Below are 15636 nucleotides of genomic sequence, written 5' to 3' on the forward strand. Positions count from 1 at the left end.
TGCATGTGTAAGCGAGAGTGTGAGTGAGAGGTTGTGTTTTGCATGTGTGATTTAGTGTAAACGTGTTTTGGTGCTGAAGATATGTTTTGCAAGTACGCTGAGGTGTAAGAGGTTTTGTGTGAGAGGATGTGTCTTGGTGCCCGTGTAATATAATATTTTCCCCTTTTGGTCTCTTTCGGCTACATCCTTTCGGCTTATTTTGGGACACCCTCTTTCGGTCTAGTTATCAATGGTTTGGCATATTTTTTGGCTGACATTTTTAAGTTTATTTCTCTTTTAATCTTTCTTGGCCCCGATTCAGATACAGATACTTTCTTTAGACACGCGCCATTCTCTTTTTGACAATATCTAAATAAACACTAATGAATAGTATACACATGAGTCTGTTTTCCTTCCTTCCTTGGATCTAATAACGACACGATGACTGCAACACAGCAGGAGAGGCAGTTGAACCGAGTCTGGTCTTAAGATATCTTGATGATGTTATACAGAGTAAACTAATGTACAATTGAAGATATTCAGGGGACATGTGCCCTATCCCGCTGTGTTGCAGTCTGCTAGCCCAATGTTTTACGAGTCTGGGATGGAAAACACGAAGTCTATACACATAGGTAGCCATAGCTGCGAAGCTGATGTCAGAGCGATGGACATTTTACGATATCTTCATATACCATAAGTTACATGCGCGTGTGAATTCCGTAGCGTAATCTACCTTCGCTCTTTGTGGCAGCTTCATGTCGGGGGATAGCAGAAATGGGCACATTGTACCCATGCGGGGAATCGAACCCGGACCCTTGGTGTAACTCTTCAGCGCTAGAAATTGGCACTAGTCCTATAGTCCTTGCCAAACTGCCCAATAGTTAAGGTATTGTAAGGACCAGTAGAAAGTGGCCATTTAATAAGGGTTTTGCTACATGTTATCATTGTAAGGACTACTGCACTAAAAATATTAGTTTCTACGCAGGCCTCTTTAACCACTAGGCTAACCCACCGTCCTTAGATATATATTGGCTACATACAATTTGGTCAAGGAAGATAAGTGGTGTTTGAAAATCTTGCACCAAACCAAATTTGAACAGGTCTAGTCTACCCTTGAATGTTTAGACATCACAATATGCATGCTTAAGACTCCAAAGTCAACACGTGAGTGATCTACAGGAAAACTAAAACGTACATCACGAACTACACACCAACAAACCGTTCCCAGGTCAGATGAACTGTCTTTGACAGCAATTAAATACGTTCACCTGTTAGCCAGTTTATACTCGTGATCAAAACAAACTCAATCTGCCCTTCTTTCTATCACCGACTGAAACTATGACAACTGTCGTGAAAACCAGGATCTGGTTCCTTTTATTTAGTCGTTTGGTGTTGCGCCTTTCTTCCTGTGTTCAACGTCTTCCTTCACTAAATGTCACAGCAAATGTCCCGACACGTGAAGATCCAGGGTAGAATAGGTCTCAAGCAACCCATGCTTTCCGTAAAAGGCGACTGTGCTTGTCGTAAGTCGCGACTAACGGGATCGGGTGGTCAGACACGCTGAATTGGTTGATGCATGTCATGGCATCCATCCCAATTGCGTAGATTGATGCTCAAAATGTCAATCACTGGATTCCCAGGTCCAGAATCGATTATTTACAGACCGCTCTCGTATAGCTGGAATATTGCGGAGTGCGGCGTTAAACAACAAACAAACAAACAAACACATGTCCCCGTCCAGAAATCGTATCCTCTTACATTTCAGCCTCATGGAATTGACGCTAATCCCGAAATAGATCTGTCAGTTATAACCGGGACTGCATGTGTATCTATAGACTGCAACTTCTGTTTCTCAAACATATCGATTTTTTTGACTGAAAACGATTCCTTTGAAACCATGCTTATGTGATATTGATAGTGCTTTAGAGCGTGAATAGTATGTTTTCCGAAACTAACAGGCACGACTTGATGGTGAACATCCATATATCCGGCGTTTGAATATATAGGCAACGCTTTAAAAACTATAAAAATAACATGCAGCTGTAAAGCTGGCTGTTTGACCTTGCCGGAACTGGACGATGACGCCTCGTTCTGACTTCCAGCCTAAGGTACAGTTAGGTTGCAGTGGGGTTCCAGCCAAAGATGAAGTAGTGTTCCAGCCTAAGATACAGTAGTGTTCCAGCCAAAGATACAGTAGTTATCCAGCCAAAGATACAGTAGTGTTCCAGCCAAAGATACAGTGGGGTTCCAGCCAAAGATACAGTGGTGCTCCAACCTAAGATACAGAAGTGTTCAAGCCAAAGATACAGTGGGGTTCCAGCCAAAGATGAAGTGGGGTTCCAGCCAAAGATACAGTAGTGTTCCAGCCTTAGATACAGTAGTTATCCAGCCAAAGATACAGTAGTGTTCAAGCCTAAGATACAATAGTGTTCCATCCAAAGATACAGTGGTGCGCCAGCCTAAGATACAGTTGTGTTCCAGGCTAAGATACAGTAGTGTTCCAGGCTAAGATACAGTAGTGTTCCAGCCAAATATACAGTAGGGATCCAGCCAAAGATACAGTAGTATTCCAGCCAAAGATACATTTGTGATCAAGCCAAAGATACAGTGGTGCTCCAGCCTAAGATACAGAAGTGTTCCAGCCTAAGATAAAGAGGTGTTCCAGTCTAAGATGCAGTGGTGCTCCAGCCTAAGATACAGTAGTTATCCAGCCTAAGATACATTTGTGTTCCAGCCTAAAATACAGTAGTGTTCCAGCCAAATATAGTTCCAGCCTAAGATACAGTTGGGATCCAGCCTAAGATACAGCAGTGTTCCATCCAAAGATACAGTACGGATCCAGCCTAAGATACAGTAGGGATCCAGCCTAAGATACAGTAGGGATCCAGCCTGATACAGTAGGGATCCAGCCTAAGATACAGTACGGATCCATCCTAAGATACAGTAGGGATCCAGCCTAAGATACAGTACGGATCCAGCCTAAGATACAGTACGGATCCAGCCTAAGATACAGTACGGATCTAGCCACAGATACAGTAGAAATCCAGCCTAAGATACAGTACGGATCCAGCCACAGATACAGTACGGATCCATCCTAAGATACAGTTGGGATCCAGCCACAGATACAGTACGGATCCAGCCTAAGATACAGTTGGGATCCAGCCACAGATACAGTACGGATCCAGCCTAAGATACAGTACGGATCCAGCCACAGATACAGTATGGATCCAGCCACAGATACAGTACGGATCCAGCCTAAGATACAGTACGGATCCAGCCACAGATACAGTACGGATCCAGCCTAAGATACAGTAGGAATCCAGCCTAAGATACAGTACGGATCCAGCCTAAGATACAGTACGGATCCAGCCTAAGATACAGTAGGGATCCAGCCTAAGATACAGTAGGGATGCAGCCTAAGATACAGTAGGGATCCAGCCTAAGATACAGTACGGATACAGTACGGATCCAGCCTAAGATACAGTAGGGATCCTGCCTAAGATACAGTAGTGTTCGAGTCTAAGATACAGTAGGGATCCAGCCAAAGATACAGTAGGGATCCAGTCTAAGATACAGTAGTGTTCCAGGCTAAAATACAGTAGTATTCCAGCCTAAGATACAGTAGTGTTCCAGGCTAAGATACAGTAGTGTTCCAGCCAAAGATACAGTAATGTTCCAGACAAATATACAGTAGTGTTCCAGCCTAAGATACAGTAGGGATCCAGCCTAAGGTACAGTTGTGTTCAAGCCTAAGATACAGTAGTGTTCCAGCCTAAGATACAGTAGTGTTCCAGCCTAAGATACAGTTGTGGTCAAGCCAAAGATACAGTGAGGATCCAGCCTAAGATACAGTAGTGTTCAAGCCAAATATACAGTAGTGTTCTAGCCTAAGATGCAGTGGTGCTCCAGCCTAAGATACAGTAGGGATCCAGCCTAAGATACAGTAGGGTTCTAGCCTAAGATACAGTAGGGTTCCAGCCAAATAAACAGTAGTGTTCCAGCCTAAGATGCAGCAGGGTTCCAGCCAGATACACAGTTGTGTTCAAGCCTACGATATAGTAGGGTTCAAGCCAAAGATACAATATTGTTCCAGCCTAAGATACAGAAGTGTTCAAGCCAAATATACAGTAGTGTTCCAGCCTAAGATGCAGTAGTGTTCCAGCCTAAGATACAGTAGGGATCCAGCCTAAGATACAGTTGTGTTCAAGCCTAAGATACAGTAGTGTTCCAGCCTAAGATACAGTAGTGTTCAAGCCAAATACACAGTAGTGTTCAAGCAAATATACAGTAGTGCTCCAGCCTAAGATACAGTAGGGATCCAGCCTAAGATACAGTAGGGTTCTAGCCTAAGATACAGTAGTGTTCCAGCCAAATATACAGTAGTGTTCAAGCCTACGATATAGTAGGGTTCAAGCCAAAGATACAATATTGTCCCAGCCTAAGATACAGAAGTGTTCCAACCAAATATACTGTAGTGTTCCAGCCTAAGATGCAGTAGTGTTCCAGCCAAATATACAGTAGTGTTCCAGCCTAAGATGCAGTAGTGTTCCAGCCAAATATACAGTAGTGTTCCAGCCTAAGATGCAGCAGGGTTCCAGCCAGATACACAGTTGTGTTCAAGCCTACGATATAGTAGGGTTCAAGCCAAAGATACAATATTGCCCCAGCCTAAGATACAGAAGCGTTCCAGCCTAAAATACAGTAGAGTTCCAGCCTAAAATACAGTAGGGATCCAGCCAAAGATACAATAGTGTTCCAGACAAATGTTTTCCAGACAAATGTTTTCCAGGCGTCGAGCTAAACGGATTGACCGCAAATACTCACCCAGATGCCGTTTCATAGCGAATCAAGTGTTGTAGTAATGTCGTTTGATAAGAAAATACCTCTCCAGTTACACGTGACAAGTTCCATAGTTATCATAAGAGCACTGGATACAGAGATAAGACTCGACTTGTCTTTTTTCACTGCTGTCGACGTCGTAGTGCAGGTGAGTTCGAGAACACTCCACTTAATTAACACATTGAACGCTCATGACGTGAAAATGATATACATTATACTGCCATCCATTATATACATTTTATCTATTCTCGCGCCAGCTAGACAATAAATTGGTGTTCTGAGATTCTATTCTGGATTCTCGACAGTTTGCAATAATTATCACGGTATCACGTTTTAAACAGACCGACTCTCAAAAGGCTGTTCAAAACGGTTGATTTTTATTAAACCCACTCCCGCGTAAAAGAAAACATAAATAATTAATTCTTGTGTCGATACACTGCTTCAGCCAGATGGTATTGCCCGGCCGGGTTTTCTCATAGCGAACATCCAGAGACCGATATGAGTCACAAATCATAAGCTTGTCCCTTGGAACAACGTTGGTAAATCCGCTTAGTCAAATCTGTTGTAGTTGGAACCATGATGACATCAGTTAAAATGGGAATAAGAAAGTACGCACTGTGAATATTCTTCGTAATTTCCACACTCACCTGTGGATGGGTTCGAGTCCTAATGGCCCGATATTAAACGACATCTACCGGCACATGAATATTCTGGAGCTCACCTTCATGTAGAAACATAATCTGTGCGTCTGCGCGGGCGGGCGGGCGGGCCAATACTTCCATGGCTCAGTCAAATTTTACGTTTCAGGACCTGTCCGCCATGTTGACTCTGAGTTTCCTTCTGTTGGGGGTAGCCCTCTGGTGAGTTTTTCTGTTCCAGTACATCCAGATTCTACTGGGTATAAAACAAGCGTCTGCACCATACACTGACAGCCAGAGACTTATAACTCAAATAATACACCATTTGTTCGTCGGAATTTCCAGTACCGTCTTTTTTTAAAAATATAGTACCAACTTTGTAGGTCCTTATAAAGAAAAAGTGAAAAAACTCTTGTATCTATTCATGGGGAAATGAATCCTTTCACAAATTATTTTACAAGTAATTCTTTTTCTCCAAATGAAGAAAAAAATGAAAATAGCATTGGATGCATGCGGAAATTATTTTTTTTTAAATTATCCTCAAAATAGTGAATATTTTCTGGCCATTTTCGTTGTCAGCTATGCTTCTATCGAATCCGCAACAGACCGTCTATTTCTGCTGAAGGACGAAGATCGTGACGGCAGTATCTCCAACAACGAGATGATGACGTATCTCGTCGGCTGTGACATTAATTGTACGTATACAATAATACAAAGTACTCAAACGAAGTCCTTTCATATAACTACAATGATATGGTGGTGGGGTAGACTGAGGCGTTGGTTCCTCGCGCCGAACACATGGGTTCGTTTCCCAGCATGGATACAATATGTGCAGCCATTTTTGATGTCTCCTATGGTCATACAGTAAACTACGGTTATAACGAACTCAAAGGGACTACTAATTTTAGTTCGTTATAACCGTAATTCGTTATAAGCTTATATACAACAGAACTACAGCATATAGACGGTACTAAAATGTTAGTTCGTTATATCCGTTAGTTCGTTATAACCGTGTTCGTTATAACCATAGTTTACTGTATTACTGAAATATTGCTAAATGCACTTCATTTCCTCAACTTTTGATGAGAATAATCAGATTGGCCACATATAGTTAAATATACACTGTACATAGTGTTCTCTATCAAAAGTGGAGCAGCAGTGTAGTTCAACTTTATAGAGTTTCAACTCAACATCGCCAAGCTTCAACTGAGACAAAAGCTTTTAAGAATGAAGGGAGATAATCTAGTCTGAAGCTGCAAACACCTTTTTTTTAATGCACTGGGTGCGTTTTTCCAAATCGTACGTATTTCCCGGCTAATGGTTTGCATGTCCTTGTGATTATTTTGATCCGGGCAATTAGTCAATAACACATTAAACCTCTTCATTTTGCACCTCTTGGTCCGCTACTTTTGCTTTTATGGCCAACAATATCCGTATTGCGTTTCTTTTTCTTTTCTTTTTTTACCCATGCAAGTCTATAATGTTTGGCAAGGCTAGGTTATTGTAGTATCTGAAAATGGAGAACGTCCTTTGGTTCCTTTATAAATTATTTAACAACAGTTTTGAAAGTCTAGCGGATGAAAGTCTAGCGGATATTTTGTATCGGTTGGATTCCCATACCAAACATATATTTCCCAGAAAAAAACATATTATGAACGGATGTGCTAAAGTTTCCCGTTGGTCCTAAAACTTGTAAAGATACGTATTTAGTGATACCTGAAGATGCATGTACGAGTGGGTTTGCGTGTGCGCGCATGTATTAAAAGGTAGCAGAGCTTCTTCTAAGCTTACATTATGGAATCTAACGAGATGGTGTCTTTTCTACACAACTAACGGTTATAATTATAACACTAGTGTCATGTGCAGAAAGGGAATGCCATTTTAACGAGTTTAGGTTACGTGATACTTTAAGTCTTCCAGCTTAAGGTATCACTCGATGATTTCCTTTAGCTGTTGCATTTTCACTGCAGCTGACAAGCGTTTGACGGAGGCTGAGTTCTTCCACTGTTCAACCAACCGGAACCACCACATGCACCCCTTCGCCGTGAGCCTCTTCCACGCCTTCGACATCGGACACCGCCGTTGGATCACCCTTGACGACGCCGGGATCAAGTCAATAATGAACGCATTCGACGGCGACGGTCAGTACATGAGTAAAATAGGTTTAATAAATCTTTTATGGAGATGGGTCTTATCGCAACAGCGAAACATATGCCCCTTATAAATGTCTTGCACGGCGAAGTAGCCAGTTGGTTTAAGCGCCCGTGCGTCACGCCGAATACGTTGGTCCTATTCCCACATGCACGAGTACTATATTAATGAAGCCGATCATTAGCTTCATGTATTCTTGTATAGGGGGCCTAGTAGTCTAAGGTGCCGCAATTCGCTCTGCAGAGTTCGTCCGTTGGACACGCCAAACACCGTTGATTGTCGGTTCGAATCCCAGTTCGCTCCGATTATGTTTCTAGGTTTGTCAGCACCATGCCCGTGCTCGTGGGTTTCACCGAAGTGGTAAACGTCTGAGACCTGCATAATTTCGGGCTTTCCTCCCACATTAAGCTGACACGCCGTGATATGACTGGAATACAGTTAAAAGCGGCGTTAACCCCAACTCACTCACTCACTCTTATCACACGAGATAAAAGAACTAAGAGCAGGGAACAAAAACCAGTTTACAGTCACCCACTCACTCCCCCGATTACGACACGCTTAAGCTGCTCGCGAACATTTTGTCATGAAATCCCTGTTTGGTCCTGTAAAAGAATATCTAGCTCGGTATTAGGTCATCAGACATGGTACACAGGCTGGTAAATGTTCAGATGAATCGTGACGTGTAATTGTTTGATTGGCCACAATAACGACACACACACTGCGCAGCCATTCCGGTACGGCGACGTTTGTGCTGCCACTTGTATACAACTGAGTATAAATTAAAGGTATAGGTATTGACTGAGGTTAAATAGGTGTGACGGAATATCGTAAAAATAGAAAGATGCAACAAAAGTTTATTTGGCCCTTACTCCGTAACGTTTGTCCACATATACACGTATATGTCGTTGTTTGTTTTGTTTTTTTGTTGTTTAACGCCGCACTCCGCAATATTCCAGCTATATATGACGTCGGTCTGTTAATAGACTTTAATAATCGAATCTGGATCAGACAATCCAGTGATTGACATCATGAGCATCGATCCATGCAATTGGGATGCAATGACATGCATCAACCAAGTCAGCAAGGCTGACCACCCGATCCCGATTATGTTTCTAGGTTTGTCAGCACCATACCCGTGCTCGTGGGTTTCACCGAAGTGGTAAACGTCTGAGACCTGCATCACTTCGGGCTTTCCTCCCACATTAAGCTGACACGCCGCGATATAACTTGAATACTGTTAAAAGTGGCGTTAAACCCAACTCACTCACTCATTCACTCACTCACTCACTCACTCACTCACCAAGGTGGCCAACGTCTAAAACATGCATCACACACCGTGGTATAACTAAAATATTTAAGTAATATCTTTATTAATAAAGAAGTTGTTCATCCATATATCTTATCCTTACTTAGTACTCTAACTTCTACATGCCTCTCAAAGAAACTAAAACAATGTTCAAAGCGACCTCAAACCAAACTCACTCACTAAACAGTTTTATATTGACATATTTGACAATATTTTTACAGCAAATGGTTCGGTGGACAAGGCTGAGTTTGAAGGTTATCTTCACCACGTAAGAACGTTATTACTTTTTATTCAAAGAAAACTCGTTAACTTGATACATACTAGTATATCGTTTAAGGCCCGACATTTTCCCCCTTGTCTCGAAATACGCTTGTCTCGAACTCGATATATTTTCGGTGGTCCCCATACAGGACTAAATAAAATTGACGTATCCAACGCAAAAGTAATCTATTTAAAGCATGATGACCTATATTTGTTTCAGCGTCTCCACCACGGAAGCAACCAATAAACATCACGACGCCAAATGTTCGTTTGTTTTTTTAAACAATCAGAAACCCAATGAAATTGTTCAATAAACGCGAATTTCATACTGAAGGTTGTCAAATTTTAATAGAAACGTGTATCTTTACCTGATTTAAATCATAACCCTTTCACCGAAGATGTCCGGGCGTCTTAGCTAAAGCGGATCGCTTATTGGGTGAGTTATTTTCGCTCAGTACTGTAGTAGATCATTTAACACCTCAATTCAGCGATCAAACATTAAACACGGCAAGAGTGACAGATCCCTGCGTTATTAAGTCGGGACAGGGTGAATATCGACACAGGGTCGCTGGGATCTGCACCGATATTGATTAACTTAGCATCCGCGGATTCGAAATCAATTAGGGGACATTTCAGAATTCTCAGACGGATCGAAGAATTCCAAACGACTCGCACAAGACTGGAAGATATTGCATGATTTCTTGCATAGACGGAACTTTCATGAAAGTTGCAGATGGCAGATGGTATGGAGTATTTTGTAATTGATTTAAAAAACCCGACTAAGCGTACCTGATTCCCAATTTGTGGTGTTCAGTCAAGCTTGTCTCACTATCGCCAAACAGTTAATTGTCAGGGTGAGCTTAAAATGGCATTTGGATTGTTTTACGCTCTATATAGTAAACTATACTAAAACGTAGGCTGTTTGTAGTGCGTGTAATTCACTATTCATTTTCTAGAGGCTGGAGGGGTTCGCCATGTATGTAGTTTAGCCGGAGCACTTGACCCGATGGTGGGATGAGAAACGCTGCAGACAGGGCCTCCCACTAAACTGAGGATCGACTGACCTCGGGGTGGTGGTTGTGATGGGCGACTGCTGGGATTTTTCGTTAGAGAATGACTTCGGGTGATCAGTTTTCAAAAATTTTAAATTCTGTAGGCTTGAGACATCGGGAGTGCAATGATGCACAAGCAGCCGGGTCGTACATTGTTCCATCCTCGATATTCATTTAGTTGGCCCTTATGACAAGTATTGGCCGGGATACTGTTTGTTTGTTTGTTGTTTATCGCCGCACTGAGCAATATTCCAGATACATGTCGGCAGCCTGTAAAAAATCGAGGCTGGACTAGACAATCCAGTGATTGACATCATGAGCATCGATCCACGCAATTGGGGTACGATGACATGCATCAACCAAGTCAGCGAGCACCCGATCCCGTTAGTCACCTCTAAGTCACCATGGGTTACTGAATGTCAATTCTAACCCGAATCTTCGAGTGTAGGCCGGGATACTGGGAACATCGGGATCACCACGGGGAATATATCTGTAAAATCTCGAAGTATGTTCAGGCACTCATGCTGTTACGAGGGCTGGCTGAAAAGTTCTAAGCCTAACTGTGAAAGACCTGTACCAAGTGGATGGTTTTCACTTATTTCTCCACGTACTCCCCTTCCAGGTTTACACACTTTTGCCAGCGATGCTGCAAGGCCTGGATGACGGTCAAGAAGAAATTTTCTTCAGCTGGCTAGTTCCTTTTCCATTTTGGGAAACAGGTGGAAGTCTGACGGGACCAAATCGGGTGAATAAGGGGGATGGTCAATGAGTTCGAAGCCACAATCATGGATCGCTGACATGGCAACCACCGATTTGTGAACAGGAGCATTGTCTTGGTGGAACAGGACTCCTTTAGTGAGCATTCCCCGTCGTTTAGCTTTGATAGCTTCACGCAACTGTCTCAGTAGGTCAGCATAATATATTCCATTGATAGTCTAGCCATTTTCAAGACAGTCAATCTGCAGAATACCCAAAAGACCGACGCCATCTTCTTTCCAGCAGAAGGAACCGACTTGGCTTCTTTTTTTTCTTTTGGGTGGGGGGGGATTCCGGATGCTTCCATTGTTTTGACTGATTTTTGGTTTCTGGTTGAAAGTGATGAATCCAGGTCTCATCCATGGTTACAAACCGGGCCAAAAGATCATCGGGATCTGCTTCAAAACGGCATAAATTGTCACGGGACGTCAGGAATCTGACCCGTTTCTGATCCGCTGTCAAGAGCTTTGGCACCCATCTTGCAGAAACTTTTGTTATTCCCAACTCGTTGGTGATAATGTGCTCAACCCTCTCATGAGAGATGCCCACAATGATTTCAATGTTTAGGTTCACAAGATGGTCTGGTACAAAGACAATAATAACACTACAGTTGCAGTTCTTATGTCTATAAAGTATCGTACTTGTTGGTGGCAAAAGTTTGTTTCAATCCGATATCCCACTTAGGCTTAGAACTTTTCAGCCAGCCCACGTATCACAGATGGTATAAGGCCATACTGTCGGAACATACTTCTCGTGATTCCGAGCGAACAACCTTGACCCTTGGACACCGACATATTATGTATAGCCATTAAATAAACTGACCCATTTATAAGCTGGGTCAGTGACTACAGCGAGACATCGTTAACCTGCACAGATAACACGCGCCACTCCAACAGTGGTGACATTATACAATGATGTACTCACAGCCAGCTCATAGATAACGCACCACCTATCTAAACTCGACGCAGGGCGTACTGAACCAGTTGAGAAGGGAAACGAAAGCCGCCAATAGAAACAGAATAAAGTTAATCGGAGTTATGTCCAGTTCCATGTTGAATGAGCGGTTTTGCGCCGCTTTTAGCAATATTCCAGCAACATCAGGGCGGGGAATACCAGAAATGGGCTTTACATATTGTAACCATCATGTAGGGAATCGAACTCAGACCTTCGGCGAGACAGGCGAATGCTTTAACCACTAGCTACTCAGTGGTGTACAGAGCTGTTGGATTACAAACTGATTTAGGCTGGAATAGCGTTAATATATTCCCGATTGTATGAGGACTCGCCTGTGCATTCATGATATAGTGTTTGTATAGCCAGGAAACATGTTGTACATACACAGTACGTGCAATAAATGTTATTAACAATAATGCATCTGTAACGTTCACATGTGTTTGGACTTTCAGTGTTTTTCTAAAAGTAGAAATATTCATCCTCACATTGGAACTATAATACTATTACGAAATGACCCAAACAGGGTGAATATTTACATGGTTAACCACTAGAGGCCGAGGATGAAGTTTTGTGTCGGAGAGTGCATGAAAACTGGGACGTTAGCGAATTCAATACCCTACTCGCGGAATATCTAACGGCTGATAAGCGACAGGTCACCGGTAAACTGTCCTTTTCTTGGCGACAGATCGAGCTACAGGTAAGAATATAACAGGTGGTCGTTGATAACATGAATGTCTCGGTGTTTAGAAGGCCAGGCAGCCATCACCGGTACCGTTATTACTCAGTTAGTTTATTCCCATGATCGACGTGTGTGTTGGTGCATTGTGAGGTTAGTGCCCTGGTAAGCCGTGTGAACTGTCATTCACCAATAATGAACACGCCTCCCCTCCCACAGTAACGCAGTTTTATATTAGATTTTGTTTTGTTCTTTGTTTAACTCCGCACTCAGCAATATTACATCTGTATGACGGTGGTGTGTGAAAAATCGAGCTTGGACCAGACATACGGCAAGCATGGGTTGCTAAAGATCTGGGTGTTCGCGGGTTAGATTTATATTGTTAGTGAGTTAGTTGGGTTTAAAGCCGCTTTTAACAGTATTCCAGTTATATCGCGGCGTGTCAGCTTAATATGGGAGGAAAGCCCGAAGTAATGCAGGTCTCAGACGTTTACCACTTCAGTGAAACCACGAGCACGGGTAGGGTGCTGACAAACCTAGAAACATAATCGGGGCGAACCAGGATTCGAGCCCACAATCATAGGTTTCTGGTTTGAGATTTTATGTTGGGAAGGTGACTCAGCATATACAGCTATAAGTTTAACGAAGGCTTGTAAACGGTCGAGTCTGTACCAGGCCAACCAGTGGTCGACAGCATGAGTACATTCGAAGCTGTTGGACTCTCGATGACACAGACCACATTTTGGGATAACATGATCCAAAAAAAAGCAATCATTTATTTATTTATTAATTTACAATCGAAATGTTTTGACCTCTATGATAATCAAAGTTTACTGGAAGTGACTGTTCTCCTTAATACGACATGCTACAGGTGATTGCACCTTCCACACACAATAAACAACTGTTTAGTATATACCGTTATATTCAGATCTAATACATCACTTCTTATTTGACAAAAGCCTTGTATTATAATCACTGATGCTGTCATGTTATACAGTTGGAATATTGTTGAGTGCGGCGTTAAACATCAAATAAACAGTAACACGATGGACGAAGTGCGCAGTTAAACTTTTTAAGGTGGCTATTCGTCCTGTGTGTAGAGAGATTAGTGCATGGCCTTGTATTTTTAAGCCGGGGCCACTCATGTGAGGTCACGTATCTGTACGCCAAGGCAGGTAACTCTATATTTCTTATATAAAAGGCCTACTTCGATTGCCCTGAAAGGGACTACCTTTATATTAAGAAATATTAAGCTGTACATGGGCGGATACAGCTTTATTTTTAAAAAAAGGGGGGGGGGGGGGGGGGGGGGGGGCGGTGTGTGTGTGTGTGTGTGTGTGTGTGTGTGTGTGTGTCTATTCTTTGGTGGTAATTTATACAGAAAAAAAGATTTTTTTCGAAATAAAAAGGAGGGGGGGGGGGGGGGGGGGGGGTTGCGCACCCCCGCACCCCCTCTGTATCCGCCCATGCTGTATGATAGTGAGTGGTTGAGTGAGTGAGTGAGTTGGTTAATTGCAGTTTGAACAGTGTTTCAAGCATGTCGGCTTGATATGTGAGGGAATCTCGAAGTGACATATAACAGGCCTACCAAAGAAAACCAGCAGTGAGCTTCCAAACTGTGGAAGGTGACGCCTTGCGAGATTTACTGTTTGTTTGTTTGTTGTTTAACGCAGCGGTCGGCAATACTCAGCTATATGACGGCGGTCAGTAAATAATCGTGTCTGAACCAGACAATCCAGTGATTGCCATCATGCATGATCAATTGGGATGCGAAGACACGCATCAACCAAGTCAGCGAGCCTGGCCACCCGATTCCGTTAGTTGCCTCTTATGACAAGCATAGTCGCCTTCAGGAATGGGTTGCTGAAGACTTCTTCTACCAGGATCTTCACGGGTCGCGAGACTTACTGTGTTTGGTTTCATTGAAAGTGTGCCGGGTTCTTGTCATTACGATGCAAACCCTATGGGGATTGTGTCTTTGTTTGTAGTTTGTGTGGCTTTTTCTATTTAAAGTTCACGCCGAAAACCCAGGTTCGAATCCCGACATGGGTACAATGCGTGAAGCCCATTTCTGGTGTCCACCGCCGTGATATTGCTAAAATATTGCTGATACTCCCTCACTCACTATTTAAAGTGTGTACATATTCCATAGTTGGGTAGCTCTCTACTGGTTTTCTTTGGTGAAACTGGATCGGACGTTTGCCTCGAGCACGTGCATGGATGTCTGCACAAGGAATTGCGGCGCCCTCAATAGACGATTTGATCACCCATGCTCCCTGTCAGCTGTGTCACGTTGATCGATGTTGAAAGTTTCTAATAGCGTAATCGAGGTACGATGGTATACCAGAATAGAAAGGGCATGCTAAAGAAACGCATTTCTTAGAGACCCACCATTATATATTATACAGAGAGGGTCACTGTTCCATATTATATGGCCAGTGCCGTAGCCAGTCGGGGGGCAAGGGGGGCAGTTGCCCCCTTGGATTTTTTTTTATAGAAAACAGTTTTATTTGAATTTTATATATTTTATTTGACTACGGCCTTGATAGCCAGGGTCACTATATTTCAAAACACGCCACATGGGTACTATGTGCAAAGCCCACGCGTGATATTGCCGAAACATTGCTAAAACCGGTGTAAAACCATACTCACTTACTCATTCAAAACACCCATTTTTTCTGTGGAAGTTGGAGTCGATCAATTATTTTATTCACAACACATTTTTTTCAGGACATGACATATTCAATTTTTATTATTATTTGTGTGTGTGTGTGTGTGTGTGTGTGTGTGTGTGTGTGTGCGTGCGTGCGTGCGTGCGTGCGTGCGTGCGTGTGTGCGTGCGTGCGTGCGTGCGTGCGTGATTTAAAGTGCGTATGTTGTTAACATAGAAATATAAGTATATGACGGCAGCTTGTTAATGATCGAGTCTGGACCAGGCAAACCAATAGCTGATACTATGAACAACGTCCTCACTCACTCACTCCCACGCCGACATAGTGGATGAGACGCAATTTGACAAGTAAC

General features: G+C 42.8%; 1 protein-coding gene across 1 annotated transcript; it reads left to right on the top strand.

The window, feature by feature from the left end:
- The first annotated feature begins 4913 nt into the window (after positions 1-4913).
- On the top strand, positions 4914-9500 carry LOC139446159 (uncharacterized). The gene is made up of 6 exons (XM_071227458.1): positions 4914-4966; positions 5626-5678; positions 6036-6151; positions 7427-7597; positions 9135-9181; positions 9395-9500. The coding sequence occupies exons 2-6, from the start codon at positions 5638-5640 to the stop codon at positions 9419-9421; spliced, it is 402 nt and encodes a 133-aa protein (XP_071083559.1). The 5' UTR covers positions 4914-4966; positions 5626-5637; the 3' UTR covers positions 9422-9500.
- The last annotated feature ends 6136 nt before the right edge of the window (positions 9501-15636 follow it).

Source organism: Haliotis cracherodii, unplaced genomic scaffold (assembly GCF_022045235.1).
Source record: "Haliotis cracherodii isolate W230 unplaced genomic scaffold, xgHalCrac1.p SCAF_6, whole genome shotgun sequence".
NCBI lineage: Eukaryota > Metazoa > Mollusca > Gastropoda > Lepetellida > Haliotidae > Haliotis > Haliotis cracherodii.

What these genes read in the sequence shown, in the direction of transcription:
- LOC139446159 (XM_071227458.1), top strand. Translation starts at nt 5,638, where the DNA reads ATGTTGACTCTGAGTTTCCTTCTGTTGGGGGTAGCCCTCTG. An exon ending in GAACGCATTCGACGGCGACG is followed by an intron (nt 7,598 to 9,134) that starts GTCAGTACATGA and finishes ATATTTTTACAG; the next exon opens with CAAATGGTTCGGTGGACAAG. An exon ending in TTGAAGGTTATCTTCACCAC is followed by an intron (nt 9,182 to 9,394) that starts GTAAGAACGTTA and finishes TATTTGTTTCAG; the next exon opens with CGTCTCCACCACGGAAGCAA.